Here is a 17065-nt window from a genome sequence, read left to right as displayed (position 1 = left end):
ACAGGTGCTTGCAGGGTCATAATATATAAATACACATTCAACCTTATGCATTCATATGTATAAGGTTAGATTATGACCAAAACACCTGTGAAGAAAATTGGACGGCTGATGAAATGCAAGTGCTAGCATCATCAATTCGCGAATATAGTGATCGATATTCTGTTTGCAAAATTTTCTAGTAATATCTCTTCGGAGAAAAAGAAGGGACTCTGGAACGAAATCACCAAATATAGTAAGTAGTCTAGACTTTCAAGAGTTGAAATATACCAAATGTTCAGATGAACATTAAAAGCCATATATTTCGAGAAATCACCAAATATAGTAAGTAGTCTAGACTTTCAAGAGTTGAAATATACCAAATGTTCAGATGAACAATAAAAGGCATATATTTCGACCTGTAACCCGATTATTTTTTATGACCCGGCGGGTCATACCTTTCACCCGATTTCCGGGTTTGGTTTTGTAAAATAGTAGGAGATAAGTCCAACAATTATCCGTGAGTTGTTTTGACAAATCGGGGATTAAACTCCTTACGTAGAATGGCTTCCATCAGGAAGAGATCCTTATCAGGGCCAGCAGACACAACAACAGAAACAAAAAGATTGATGCATATGTTCCTACCAACAAATCTGGGAAAACGACTTTTCATGGGTTAAAAAAAAGTTATTGAGGACAGCATGAAGCTGCATTGTTTAACTCACACTTGTCTATTGGGTCTGGAGCTAAAAATGATCTGACAAAACATGCCTAAATGCAAAATCATGTCAAAAATACTCTAGTCATCTAATCACTGTCATGTAAAGAAAATACACACTGAATTCAGATCTGAGATGAACAATGAAACTGTAGAGCCCTCTTATTATGTAAATTTAATCAATCTGTGTCCTGCCTTGTATATTATCCTTCTCCATCAGTCTTCAAAAATTCAAAATATGCCTTTATCAGTTACAATGCTTCTCTTCAATAAAATAGTACACAAAACACACATTTCTGTTGTAAATATTAAACTTATAACACATGTAATCATCATGAATATGTCATGAATGCCGTTACGCATTATGACAAGATTTTTTGCTTTCCAAAGAGGGTCATTGCCCTCTTTTTACATGTTGGAGGTTGGGAACTATGTAATAAAAGGAAAGAAAGCTAAAATATTTGTTGTTGGAATTTAACACCCCCCCCCCCACTTTCCCCAAAATTTAATATAAGGACTCTATATGTAGTCGTTATCCTCTTTTATATATTATCATCATAACTTGGAGGATATAAAAATTGTGAATTATAGGTCAGTAGATACAATTTTTTTAAAAACTTGGTTGATTGGAAGGAAGGAATTTCTAGACAGTCAACATTAATGTTCCTTGATTGTAAAATAGAATTACTCTAAAATATGCATGTAACGTATTACGTTCCTTGATTTTTGTGTAAATGAAAGTCAAATTAAAAAATTTCAAAAATGAAAGCTTCCAATATTATCATCAGATATACATGTACAGCAGTTGCCCATAACCTTGTTCCCAGAAACATTTTTCACTATATTTCTCATACAAAACAACAATTTTTCAAATAGTCGCACCGACTTTATTTTTTTTTTACAATAAATTAATGCAATGAATTCCACTTTTAAATAGAATTGTTTTAAGTTAATAACGAAAGGAACTAGTTCTAATTGTAACGGGGACCGTTACATATGTTCCCCAAACCTCCCCCAATTAAAAAGTGATGTCCTTGTGAATCTATAGCAAAAAATCATTTTATTTTAGCCTTTAATTACATGTAGTACGTTCAATATGGTCATTTCAGTACCAAAAAATGAAAGAAAGCGTTGCACGTGCATACACGCGCATGCGTGTATGATTCCGAATTTTTGTTTATGTCGTTCAACAGGCATTTGTATCATATACCCACAGTATGAATTTCATAACGTTTCCACCAAATATAAGGAAGTTATAGCGATTTTAAAATCGTCCAATCAGAATTCAGCACACGTGCATGCACGTGCTGAGCAGTAATTCTAACCACAGCAATTTGTAAGGAGTACCAAGACGCATCTAAACCCCTAATATCAATAGAATTTGATGAAAAATGAAAACATTCACGAACGGAAGTGAAGTTTGAAAAAAGTATTTGACGTTACTCTAAAGACAGATAATGTCAATAATATATGTAAAAATCAAATCAAACACTTGATTTGTAAGCGAGATATATGGGGACAAAGAAAAGTCAATTTTTCAACGTTTTTCTAAATAAACCGAAGTCACTGCTTTTACTTCCGGTAAGCATCACATTTCCGGAAACCACAAAAAAAGCCCTAATTATGCTATGACTTTGATGCATAATTTTGAAATTTGATGTTTTCTTTGTTCACTTTTGGTGACGACCGAAAGTGACAGTTGAAAAAATGACATGCATATGGCACATTTACAAGTCGAAATGTATTATCCCTGAAAGTTTCAAGACTCTATCTTAAACCGTTTATGAAAAAACGTCTGGATAAAATGTCATTTTAAAAATGGTAAATCGTAGGTAACTTGCAACCGGAAGAGAATTTTCAAAAATTGAAGTGGCTGTTAACTTCCGGTAAGTATCACATGTTCTGAAACTGCAAAAAAGATCTTATTTTACCATGAAAATTTCTTTTGAAGCGCATAATTTTGAAAATTTGACGTTTTCTTTATTCACTTCCGGCCGAAATAATGACATGCGTATGTTACATCTACAATTCAAGATCTATCATCCCTGAAATGAAATCTTTAATCATTTATGAGAAAAGGCCTGGACAAAATCTCTTTTTTAAAAACGGAAATCGACATATCTCATGAGCGGAAGTGAATTTTGAAAAAATATTATACGCTACTCTAGAGATCAATAATGTTAATAATATATGTGACGCGTCATGAGACTTTGGGTCAAAATGAGGTAATTGCGTAATAGAGAAATAACGTCACAAACATCATATATTATTCAGCACGTTAAAATGTGAAAATCAAATGAAATTTATAAGCGAGATATATGGGGACAAAGAAAAACCAAATTTTCAACGTTTTTCTTAATAAACCAGAAGTTACTGTTGTTACTTCCGGTAAGTATCCCATTTTCTGAAACTACAAAAGAGACCTAATCATGAACGTTTCATTTTAGTCGCATAATTTTGAAATTTGACGTTTTCTTTGTTCAAAAAATGACATGTATATGGCACATCTACAAAGCGAGATGTATTATCCCTGAAAGTTTCAAGACTTAATCTTAAACCGTTTATGAAAAAACATCTGGACAAAATGTCATTTTAAAAACGGTAAATCGGACGTAACTTGAGACCAGAAGTGAAATTTCAAAAATCAAAACGGCGGTACAAACTTCGGATGACAATACATCAACCCTGAAAATTTGAAGCAAATCGATCAAGTCATCTCAAAGAAATCCTCTACATAAAATCGGTAGAAGAAAAAAAGAAAACTAATAATAAAAGTAAAAAAGAAACAATAGAATAATAGAAGGGTCTTCCGCTGAAGACGGAATACCCTAATAAACCGTACAATCACTATAAGGTCTTCCATCTGAAACGGAATAAACCATACAGTCATTATAAGGTCTTCTGTCTGAAACGGAAGACCTTAATAAAAATGAACCGTATAATCACTATAAGGTCTTCAGCCTGAAACGGAAGACATTAATAAAATGAGCAATCACTATAAGGGCTTCCGTCTGAAATGGAAGACCTTAATAATTTGAAACCGATTCTCATATTATACTACCGTATATACTCGCCTATAAGTCGGTTCAACTAAAAGTCAGTTGTATAGTTTTTAGGTTATTTTGGAGAGAATTGCCGTTGACCCATTTATAAGTAGGTCTAACTTTTTTCAAGAATCGGTTGACAATTTCAAATCAATGCTCAAATGTTTTTACCTGTGTTTCAAATAATATTTTCAGAAATGTGCCGATATTTGATATTTTCCCCAACAAATCAATTTCATATCAATACTCTTATGCATTTATCTGTGTTCCAATAATGTTTTGGGATAATGACATCGATATTTCACTTTTTATACTCAACAAATTAAACAGTTACTGTTTTGTTTATTTCGTCCATGTTTTTGTTGTTTAAAAAAAATACTAGGCTATATATTACCCCATCCAGAAAAATACTAATCTTCTTAGAACACTCCTATAAGTTTGACATACATATGTAGAGTTTTGGACCAAAATTTAACTCCCAAAAATCCGACTTATAGACGAGTATATACGGTAGTAAACTTTTATGGGGGAACATTTTATATTTCCTTTCAATTTGAATGATGAATATGATTGAAAAAAGAAAAATTTAGTAAAACATTTTCTTTGAACATTATTCTCTTGCATTCTATGGTAAACTAGAATGTTTCTAACTTTTTTCACATTTTCTCTAGAATCTTTAAGGATGTAAAATGCCAAACGCTACTCAATCATAATCAAAGTTTCTTGTTTTTAACTTCCAATTATGTTCTGTATAGCAATATTACAATGCATAAATTCACAGTAGTAGATTTTGTAAAATATGCTGTAAAATCTTTTTGTCTATGATATAGGATGTATGCATGTAAGTGTAGCAAATAATTTCAAAGATATAGATTAAAGAACATGATACGATTGACTGTGTACATAAAAAGACCGTAAAAATTTCTCTGTTTTAAATGTGTCTTGATCTGTGTTTTAAGTAAGTTAAATATACCGGGTATGCCAAGTATACTATATCAACTTAAGTCAAAGTTATTGCTTATTTGTTAGCATTATTACTTCATGGATAATTTAAGACTTTTCCCTGCCTTTTGTCAAAAAGAGCTTGATAACTGTGAACTTCATCCAGACTATTTGCTTAGGAAAAGACGTTCCTGCATCTGTCGAGCAAATTGAAATTGATATATATTGTGTTAATAGAAGATGAAAAATGTATTTGAATATAAGTTTGCTTGATGCATGGGCTGTATGTTTTCTGAAAGGAAACTCCCTTAATTTCTAAAAAAAAAAAAAAAAAAAAAAAAAAAAAAAATCATTGATTTTAGTATTTTGCAATTTCATGCCAATTATATGCTTGTGTCATGTGACACAAAGCAATTTTGGATCAAATTAAATTACTGTGGAATCAGAATTCGTGGTGGCTCAATTTTCGTGGAATTCGTGGGTACCCCTCACCCACGAATTTACATCCTCAATGAATAAGGACAACTAGTATACAAAAATCTTACAAATATATAAATCCACGAAATTACGTCCCCACGAACCCGTAAACATTTAGCAATCCACGAAAATTGGCTCCCACGAATTTAAATGATTCTACAGTAAGTTTGGGTTTGCTTATATATTCCTTATTTAAATGTCAGATTTTGGGACTCCTACTGAAATCATCCATTTTCTGGGCCAGATGACTGTAGAAACTATACCTTCTTTGTAGACCAACCTTTGACCGAGTCAGCATCTGGACAGAGAGTCTTTTGGTTCATTTGGAACATGGTGGGCCATTACCTCCAGAACTGCAGGGTGATCCCATTGAAAACTATTATGCTCTCAAAGAAGGACGAGTTCCTGAAAGTATGTCTCGCAAATCATTGGATACAATCACAGAACTAAATGGACCACCTGTGCCTGTAAAGTGTGCAGCTGAAAATATCCCAGAGACAGCAAGTCAGACATTTGGAAGAGGCAGAAGTTACAGTGAAAATTCTGTGTCCAGGTCTTCTGACCTTCTGTCAGTAACTTCTTCAAACATTGAGGAATCTTTGAGTGACATTGATACATGTGTAGATGGAGTTTCCACCATTCTTGATAAGCTAAATTTTCAGGAAAGTACAAGTGACACGGAGATTCCCTACACATTTGGGGAAACTAAACTCTCCCTTCCAGTCCCCATTACCAAATTAAGTGACACTGAAATTGGCTTTGAATGTTACCAGTGCAATACTTCCAACTTTAAAAAACCAAATCCAACAAAATTTAAAACAAACATGTACTCAGATTCAGTAAATAACAAAAAGTTTGATGACAGTGATGTCCAATTTCCAGAGAACAGTCTTATAACTTCTACACCAAGTGATGAGCAGTCTTCATTGTGTGAAATGAAACCATTTAATAGACTGGCACATACTGTGAATAACAGTAATTAAGGGTCATAGATGTACAGCCAAATAAAACAAAATTAGCTTTTAGTGATCTTAAACTATTCGAATAGTTTTAAAGATGATGTGTTAAAAACTTGAATTCAACATACTCTTCACATAAGGTATTTTGATGAAAGGTGAAGATAAGGAACAGTGATCAATCTCATAACTCTTATAAGGAATACAAAATATATAGTTGGGCAAACACGATCCCCTGGATATACCAGAGGTGGGATCAGGTGCCTAGAAGGAGTAAGCATCCCCTGTTGACTGCTCACACCCATCATGAGGTCTATATCTTCTTTTTTTAGCCGAGTTGCAACGAAGTTGAACTCGGCTATTGGTTTGGTGATGCGGGCGGGCAGGCGTCAACATTTGGTTTCCGGATGATAACTCGAAAAGTTTACAATCTAATCAAATGAAACTTTGATATATTGTTGGGTACCAGGTAAGGAAGACCCCTATTAATTTTGGAGGAAAATGGTCAAAGGTCAAGGTTACAGTGACCGAAAATAGAGTGAAAATTTCAGAAAAATTTGGTTTCCGGATGATAACTCAAAAAGTTTAAATCCGAATCAAATGATACTTAAAGATATTGTTATGTACCAGGTAAGGAAGACCCCTATTGATTTTGGAGAAAATAGGTCAAAGGTCAAGGTCACAGTGACCGAAAATAGATTTAAAATTCCAAAAAAAAATTGGTTTCAGGAGGATAACTCGAAAATCTTTAATTTGAATCAAATGAAACTTGGATATATTGTTGGATACCAACAAAGCAAGGCTACTATTGATTTTTGAGGAAAAAGGTCAAGGTCACAGTGACCGAAAATAGATTGAAAACTTCAGACAAATATGGTTTCTGAACAGTAACTCGAAAAGTTTAAAACTGAATCAAATGAAACTTGGTTATATTGTTGGATAGCAGGTTAGGAAGACCCCCTATTGATTTTGGAGAAAAAAGGTCAAGGTCACAGTCCTGAAAAAAGATTGAAAATTTTAGAAATATCTGGATCTGCATGATAACTCTAAAAGTTTAAATCCGAATATTCACAATTATAAATATGCCACATCATTCCTGACTTTACAATGTATCCCATGCAACTCGGCTCATGCACCCCTGGGTGCATATATTGATTTTATTTATTATTATTTTTCAACATTCTGTAAATAGTTCATGGTATATATTTAGAAAGAAGGAGAGAGAGAGAGAGAGCTATGAAAATATTTGGTTCCATCTGTTCCAAAGGGCATCAACATTTTCAGCATCACCATTTTTATAAGAAATGAATTTTTGTGTTTCATGGAATAACTTTAAAAATGATAATGCAAAACGCACTCAAATTTTTCTCTGTACACCTTGCTGTATAAATATGATACTTTATACCTGAGGCCTATATCTTGATCAGGTAAAAGAGTAATAGTCAAAATCAGTGTGCCAAGAACGGCCTAACAATTGGTATTAAACTTGTCAGACATTATTTGATGCAATGATAGATTGTATTGGCAAACTAGATAATTTGCGAAATGCTGACATTAAACAAAATAGTTGAAACCCCTGTAGTATCAACTTGTTAGTCCGTAGCCTGCCTCAATTTTAAAACTGATCCTTGTATATCAAATTAGTTGAGAAATATACACACTACATGCAGGTGATAATGGAATATTGCTACATAAGTATGGGAAGTTGACAACAGAGAGGCTGAAATCATCCCGTTTGTCATAAAGTTGAGTTGTTAGTTTCCCGTTAATATTTCTTTTCAATAAAACATCAAATAGAAGCAGATGTGGAGGACTCTGTGGTGTCTTTTATTTCGAGTTCACAGGGGTAAATCGAATCGACATGAAACATTGATGTACATTGATTATTGTAAAGCGCTTTGAACAGCATACGCTGGAAAAGGCGTTATATAAAACCAATCATTATTATTATTTATTATTATTATAAGAATGAAAATTATTAATGTTTATAGATAAAACATTGTTGTTATATCAAATTGTCAAGTTGAAGGCCACAGCAAGAGATTTTTTCTTCACATGTAGAAGCTTTTGAATAAACTTTGCTTCATAGGAATATGAAAACAGGTCAGCTAGCAAAGGAGCACAATTCGTGCTTATGGGAATTCCAACAGACTTTTGGGAGACCTGATCACAAAAGACTATGAAGATATTTTCAATGAGGGAACTCCAGCATATTTTTTATTTCAACTTCAGAGTACTTTTACGTGGAATCAGAGTGGTGTTTAACAATGTAATTTTTTTGGATGACTGATCACTAGATATGAATATTTTTCTTTTCCTGTTGAAGAAACAACAGTCTATAATGTCAAAAAGTCTAGTCTTTAATTTATCATGAGGAATGGTCCCGTAAAATGTTGAAAAGTCCCTACATTTAGATGTTGTTGATTTGAAAAAAAGTTTTGAGATTTCAGTTTACTTAAAGTTCTTTAGATATGACACACTAAAAATTGGATATCTAGCAACTCATTTTTAGCTCCCCTCAGCTGAAAGCTCAAGTGAGCTTTTCTGATCTCCTGTTGTTCATCGTCTGTCCATAAAGTTTTACATTTTGACTTCTTCTCCAGAGCCACTGCGCCAATTCAACCAAAGTTGGCAAAAAGCATCCCTGGGTGAAGGGCTTTTAAGTATTTCAAATAAAGGGCTATGCACCCTTCAAAGGCAAAAACAGGGTGGGGTCACTTAAAATTTTTCTCAAGAATCACTGGCCTAGAAGGGTTGAAATTTACATGAACGCTTCCTGACATATACAGAGGCAACATTCTAAAAGACGTTGAAAAGGGAAGTTTTCCCCGAAAAAGGGTTTCTTTGGGGGATAAAAAAGAGACAAATGGGGCATGGTTTTTTTGGGGGGTGGGGGGATTAAGTAAAACCACGATGAAAGCGGAGCGAATAACATGAGTATATACCGACGCAAAATCGTTTCCTTGCATTGAAATATTAAAAAACCGAACAAGTCTTTAAACATTTTGCGTCGGTATATACTCATGTTATTCGCTCCGCTCCGCATTAGAATTGATGAGAGTTGGCTGTCTGTGGTCTCCGCTACATGGATTATAAACAAATAGCGGAGCGAATAACATGAGTATATATATACAGAGGCAACATTCTAAAATACGTTGGAAGGGAAGTTTTACCTGGAAAAGGGTTTCTTTGGGGGATAAAACAGAGAAAAATGGGGCTTGGTTTTTTTTTTGGGGGGGGTGGGGGGTGGTAAGGAGGATTAAGTAAAACCACGATGAAAGCGGAGCGAATAACATGAGTATATACCGACGCAAAATCATTTCCTTGCATTGAAATATAAAAAAAAAAAAAAAAAAAACGAACAAATTTTTAAATATTGAAAGATAAACATTTTGCGTCGGTATATACTCATGTTATTCGCTCCGCTGCGCATTAGAATTTATGAGAGTTGGCTGTCTCCGTTACATGGATTATAAACAAAGAACGAGTCTAAAGGCAGCTCCCTGCACACCATGTGACCATAATTGTGACGTCACACAAAGTGAAAGTAGGCCTAGAATCAAGTAAGAAAACGGTCAAATCCCGTATCAGTCGTCTCTTTTGCGTGTTAGTTTAATGTTATGATATATAATGTGTTACTCAAGGTAACAAAGGTATTAACTTGCTTGGAATTTTAACCCAATGTATAAGTGGTTTAAGATACCTTGACAAATTAAGCACAGTGGTATTTAACCCCCCCCCCCCCCCCCCCCCCCCCCCCCCCCCCCCCCCCCCCCCCGGCCAGCTTTACGTTGCAGAGTACACCGAAATTTAGATAAGAAAAATATGTTAAGTGCCTGTAATATTTTGGTAAATTAAGACATACATGTATAAACACAATAATGACCACATATGTAATTTAATGAAGTGGATAAAATTAGTTTTGTGTTGGACCCGTGTCAGTGTGAGAATGAAAAGTTCTAAAATATAGGTGGAAAAGAAATGTTCTATACACATATGTAAATACATACGACAGTGGACATATTGTAGTAAGGGTTATCACCACAATAATGTCAATATGGTAAATAGGAATTACAAAATAAGAATATTATAAGTACTTTAACAGTTTAATACATGTAGTAACTGAAAGCTATAGGTCAGTAAGTACACATGCATGAATTGGAAGTAGATGTACAAGGTTTATTAACACTTTTTCTTTCCTCTTTGTTATTTGAATGATTCAAATAAAAAAAAAATCACTATTTTAACGAACATTGTGATAATTAATAACCAATATTTAATTCAAATGATTGAGTTGGGCTTCCCCCCTCCAGCTACATTATAACTTTTCCCACCCCAACTGCAACACCCACATCATATTGAATATTTTAATGAATCTTCTTCTCAGTTAATGCTTCCATTCACTCACTGATACTGAGTATTGTAGTAGAAAGAAGTTTTTTTAAAAGGTGCATCTATACCTCAAATTTGATGTGCCTCTTTGGCTTCTTAATGCTTGTTTTGAAATAAGAAATATACTTTTGAAAATGCTGATATTTAAATGTTCTCTTTGGGCCTCATCAGTCAGGTAAGAGAACAGATTTATTCCTGAGACCTTCTTGGTGCAGAATAATTTATAATACATGGTTATAACTTTTCTTAGAAAAAAGCATATTTAAAAAAAATAAATAAAGCAAGTCTTATAAAATGAAGTTTAAAGGCAAAGCACCAAGAAGGTTTCGGCCCTCATAAATCAAAGCGTGACCAGTGTTTTCATAATTTTATCATCAGAAGTCTATGGTTTGGAAGATTATCAAGTAAAATTAAGTTTAATATACAATACATTCAATACATCAAACAAGAGAAGTTTTCATGTAAACATTCCAACACGAAGTAATTTAGCCTTTAAAACAACATTGTCTTGAACAGTGTTGAAGGAATAGTTATAATATTTATACTATATGTGTTTTTCCTACTAATTCACCTAATTTAAAACACACATTTAAACATCCACAGGTATTTTATACAGTAGTTTACATTTTAATAAAAACAAAATATAGATATGCAACATTAATACATAGTGTCAACTAGAGGTGCGCGGTATTACCGGTGTACCGGTATTTTTCTGGTACCGGTATGTACCGCGGTACACGAGGCGAAATACCGGTATATTCAAGTCTGATAACTCTTAACGAAAATATAAAATTGAAAGAAGAAAAAATAATTTAAGAAATTTGTGTACGCAGTGACTCACTTTATTTACATCGTTCCCTCATTGTGATGCAATGAAAGGTAAGTCTAATAACTGTACACAATCGGTAAAACATACGAAGTATAAAACGCGATTATTTGATTATTAATGATATGAAAACAAATCAAAATTAAAGAAAAAAATAATAGAAAACATTTCATTAAGTTATTATTTTAATATATGAGGTAGATTATAAAAATTGTTTTTATGTTGTTTGGTATATTCGGGTCGAATACCATTTCCGGCTATTAGGCAAACCCCAAGTAAAAAATAAAATAAAATGGCAGATGCAGACTTGTGCGTTCGAAACAACTGTTCATCGCGCGAGTACAAATTCCTGCCGATTCTGAACGCCGACTTAATGGGTTTGAGGTGCAAGAATGTAGGAATTGTGGTAGAAGAACAAGAACACGTTCATACGCACATGTTCTCGTTATTCTCTTTAGAGAAGTGGACAGGCGTATTCTACATGTAGAAGTTCTCGTCATTCGCGACTCTAAGAACTTCTAGACTTTGAGATCGTGTCAAATAAAATCCACAGGTTTCCCCCTATTAATTATTTTTATAATCGTTCCAGTCAGTAGTCTAGTCACAGTCGATTCTAGTCATGATACAGAGACACTGCTATATTGTATACATGTACGATATACTTATACGTTTGGATTAAACTTTTGTTCTGTTAACTGGTTTAAGATTTAAATAAGATATTTTCCTTATCATTTATATTTGAATAAATTAAATGCAATTTACAATCAATAAACTAATAACAGCTCATTATATACAATAAATCACAACTAAAATCCACTAAAACTGAATCATACAATTAAAAGATTAAATCTGCGGTATACCGTGGTATGTACCGCGGTATTTTGCAAATACCACGGTATACCGCGGTACCTTTATTTTCTGCGGTACCCAACTCTAGTGTCAACATTTAAAAAAAATTACACTAAAACCTTTGAAAAAATATTTGTCTAAAAAGGGCCTATCAAAGGTTTCAGGTAAGAAAGCATGCAATAAATAACGAAATTAAGAATTATTTGCATATCAATTTGACCAAACTATGTTATGTGTTAATAAACCCGATGCCTATAAATTAATTGCAATAAAAATGTAACTGAAATCTTTTATTATTATTATGTGGATCCTGTGTTACCATTTAGGCTGAATCAACTTATGACATCAATATAAATTTATTGATCGATATTGGACATGTTCAAGTACATGTACATGTATCTAACTGTGTATCATACTGATACATCAACTCATAACAGGTACCATTCAAGCAGTTTCTTGCTAAGTATTGCATTATAAAAATCCATACCATATTGTTTTCCAAATGTTTTGCTCAACACATGGCCTGATTTAACATGGGTATATACCAGAAATGTGAATTTTCCAATAGGGTCTTCATGGAAAATCTAGGCAGTAAATTGACGCATTAATCAAATACTCTCCGTCTCGTAAATGCTCGTTTTAAGAAATGAATACAGCACAAAGAAGATCTTTTCAAACAGTGTACAAAATCTATATTATAAAAATACTGCAACGAATATGCTTAAAATAGAAATATTCTTAATATATTCTTTTTGTTTTCATTAAATTCAAGAAAGTAAATACGATTACCACGGTACTATAAAATAAATCATCATTACTTCATTACTAAAACTATAAAATAAATTCTTTTAATAGAGAAAAACAACAATGTAACAGTGAGGTTAAATTAAGCCATGCAGTGTGTTATAATTTATTACAAAAATGTATTCAACTCTGGTAGTGATGGGAATTGAACCCATGTCTTAGACTGTCCGTACACTACCTATAATGGTGTTAGATTGGTGCAGTAGAAGTGTTAGAAAAGTAGTAAAGATTTCAGCAAGCAGAGAGAAAGAGCTTCAATTGTGTTATAAAGATCATTATTATATACTTTCAATTTCATCTCCTCTATTTTCTTTAAAAGCTTGCGGGCATATATCACACGATATATGCCCGGAAACATCCCGGCCCGCAAACATTACGTCACAATCAATACACAAGCAAATTACTGCGTCATTAATTTTCAATTTTTTCGTGTTTTTCATCTTTTACTCAGTTAAACCAATAAAGAAATTGATAAAAATAAATTATTGTTAGTTTCTAAATGAAATTGAAAGTATATAATAAAAAGGTTATAGACTTTGTATGGGAAAATATGACGACCTCGTTTTTTGTCGCGGACGGACCTCACAAGCTCGGTCCGTGTACGCGCCAAAAAACTCGGTCGTCATATTTTCCCATACAAAGTCTATAACCTATAATTATATACACGAAATTGGGAAAAATTAGGTTGTTTTCATACTAAATTATATATAACTCAACCCCAGCCATCACCATCCATACATAATATTTTAAATATATCATGAAAAATATAAAGGAAAATGTGCATAAAAAATAAAAATATGTGCAAAGTAAACTAAATATATATTCATCTAAGGCATGTTAATGTATATATAAACTGCTATTCTGAGAATCAAACCCATGTCCCCTTCTTCATAAACCTGAAATAAATTAAAACATCTTCACCTAAAATCGGTATTTCAATCATCAATATAATTAAAATCAGACTTCTTAAATTCATGCTGTATACTCTACGTAAGCGATTGTGAGCGTATCTTAGGGTCTGATTTTAATTAGATTGTTCAATCATCTGTCACAAAAATGTAACAATAGTTCAATATCTTGCAATTGCTGCAATCATAAAATGTCAAAATAAGACTAACTAAAGCTGTCTCAAGGATTAAGGACTGATGACCCTGCAAGGTAAACAGAAAAGGTTCACTTTAAAATAGCTTAAAGAACTCTGCTATTTTGTCCAAATTCTAATGGAAATGTTATAAGGAATGAATGCATGTTGAGAGCAAAAATTGCAGTGAGTATCAAAATCTATCAACAGTCCAAGCATCAAATTGTCATGGACCAAAAATATTTATATTCTCAGTTCTACGACCGTGACTTTATGTTCCTCTTCCAATCCAAGGTTTTGTCCTTTCAAATTTTAAATTTCTAAGATATATCTTGAACTCTGAGACCTTTACTTTTGTATTAATGACATTTCTTTGTAACCTTGTTAAAACAATCATAATGCAGGGTTGTTACACCTCTCAAAGTCACAAGTATCATTCATGTCTTGTATAATCTTCTGAAGGTTTTTTTTTCCACAACAAAGTTATGGATATGGCAAGAATTTTATTCTTATAAAACTGGTGACCTTGACCTTATCTGAATTACTCTGGGTTAGGGTCAGGACATACCTTTAAGTCTAAAGTACCCTTTATCTAAAGTATAAGCTTTGATTTTTTTTTTCATTTCAAAGTATATGGCTAAAACCATATTTTAATACGTTACTTACATGTAGTACCCTGTGACCTTGTCAAAAATGACCTTCATACTGGGTCAAGGCATATTTCTGATAGGAGGTTCCTTGTGGAAGTGATTTAAATTAAAAACATTGACATTTACAAAATGTTTTCTCTTATCGGTGACTTTTTTTCCTGTGACTTTTTTTCCTACATTCCTTCTACCACAGGTGTGCTCTTTGAAGTAGAAAAGATGTGAAAGAAGAACCCTAAATAAGCTTGCACTAGACACACCCCTATCTTGTACAGCTATTTACAGAGCACTGAATGATAATTATAACTATTGATCTGAATAATGGTTATAATTAAATTTTTAATCTGTGTCACTGCAAAGTAGTACTTTATCAATAAAAGCAATTATACATCACATGCCAATTTATATTATCAAAGAAAAATGTAAATGACTTTTTATAAGATAATTTGCAGTGCAAAGTGTCTGATGACTGCATGATTATATGATTGCACCTTAAATAAGTATTGCATTTGAAATAAAGGTACTTATAAGCTGAACTCTTTTTCATTATTCAGATGTGAGCATCCAAATCATTGCTAGCCAAAGTGATATAAGCTAAACTAAGACAATTGATATATTATATATGCATGACGACATGTTTGGAAAGATAAATCTAAGTTTGTCAAAGTACAGTGCTAAAGATAGCTTATATATAGAAAATACTATAATATGAATATTCATTTTGAAGCAACCCCATTCACAATTTTTTTTTTACAATACAATGCATATATTTAAAATATTATTCACTCATATACTTCTGCATGAGCACAATTAAGTCCTGAACCCAATTTACATTTATGAATGTTTTATAATATTTCTTTCTATATATTTAATTTGTTTTAATTTTCAAATTGGTCATTATATCTTTCAATTATTTGACTATGATTACACCAAAATAAAGCATTTATCATGTTTATAAATCCATATTTCTTTAATTTACTTTTGAATCCTAAATAAAATAAACCTGATTTAACATTATTTCTTCATCACCAAAATCTTAGATGATATGATTGAACTGACCCATCATGGAATTAAATCCAGTTATAGATATGAAAGATGCTGTACACACAGCAAAAATAATAGATAGAATCAATTGTAATTGATTGTTCAGATAGGACGAGGTCATAATCACAGGTAGCAATAGCTACAGGTAATCGAAGGCGTGGACATGTTACATTCTTGACCAATCAGCTGCATCCAACAGACCATTTTAACTTCTGTACCCATTGTACCCTAGGTTATGTAGAGCCACCTCATGTAATTCTTACTTTCAATTTCCATGATTTGTGTTGTACCCTTTCTGTAACTTTTGTATAAAGGAATATTGAGCATGTAACCTTGGGTACAAAAGAAGCACTTAAAAACAGAGTCCTTATTCCTTGCCATATATGTGATTATTTGGCAAATAGATACTGTTTAAATTGAACCTGATCAAAGCATGAACATTACAATAAATATATTGTTTAAATCACGGGCACTGGAAGTTAATGTAAATATATAGTATGTGCATGTATAAAAAAGGAGGGGGGGGGGGGGTCCATACCAAATGTGGATATATTTTTATACACCTCAAAGCATGAACATTACAAAATTTAATCTGTATATACATGAAGCTGCGCTCGCTCAAACGGTAGCATCGTCAACATATTAATTTAACAAACGATTAAAAAGGAACATACCACACAGAAAATAGCTAGCGCAATCATGACTGAATTTGTTTACCGTTCAGGATTCAAAGCGAAAGAAAAAGTTACAATGCGCATGCGCAACTCTGTAGCAGGGAGCTGCCGAAAGTTGAATTTCTAAACAAATAGCGGAGCGAATAACATGAGTATATATATACAGAGGCAACATTTTAAAAGACGTTGAAAGGGGAAGTTTTCCCCGGAAAAGGGTTTCTTTGGGGGATAAAACAGAAAAAATTTAAATAAAAATACTGTCTTCATTTTTGGCGAAAAGTGTTCAGTGTGTTTTGAAAACTCGTTCACTTGCTGGCTAATTTTGAATGAGTATCCAAAAAGTGCGCAAGTTGTTTTGCTTAGTCAGTTTCCGTGCATTGATTGTGAGGCATGAAAAGTATGCTGTCCATCACCCGAGTTCTCTGATATATGTGTTCACTACATAGTGTTTGGGTTGTAATTAATGAATATTTACTCCGCCCCCTCGTGAATATGAATGAAAGAGAATGTTTTGCGTAAGTATACTCGTATTATTTTATCCGTCTGTTTGTCGTTTTTCAAATTTAACCCACCCACCCTCTAAAAAAAAACAAAAAAACCCCCATTTTTTATGTTTTATCCCCCAAAGAAACCCT

At 33.0% G+C, this 17065-nt stretch overlaps 1 protein-coding gene across 6 annotated transcripts in view; it reads left to right on the top strand.

The window, feature by feature from the left end:
* Positions 1 to 9495, top strand: part of LOC125664639 (LIM domain kinase 1-like) — a 231804-nt gene extending 222309 nt beyond the window's left edge. For all 6 annotated transcript variants that reach the window (XM_048897478.2, XM_056154636.1, XM_056154629.1 and 3 more), the window contains one exon: positions 5432 to 9495. In XM_048897478.2, the coding sequence (XP_048753435.1) occupies positions 5432 to 6140 (709 nt within the window). In that variant the 3' untranslated portion in view covers positions 6141 to 9495. The remainder of the gene's footprint in view (positions 1 to 5431) is intronic.
* Positions 9496 to 17065: the final 7570 nt, after the last annotated feature.

Source organism: Ostrea edulis, chromosome 1, assembly GCF_947568905.1.
Source record: "Ostrea edulis chromosome 1, xbOstEdul1.1, whole genome shotgun sequence".
Lineage (NCBI taxonomy): Eukaryota > Metazoa > Mollusca > Bivalvia > Ostreida > Ostreidae > Ostrea > Ostrea edulis.
The sequence above is the reverse complement of the archived record's forward strand: the minus strand, read 5'-3'. Positions and strand labels throughout refer to the sequence as shown.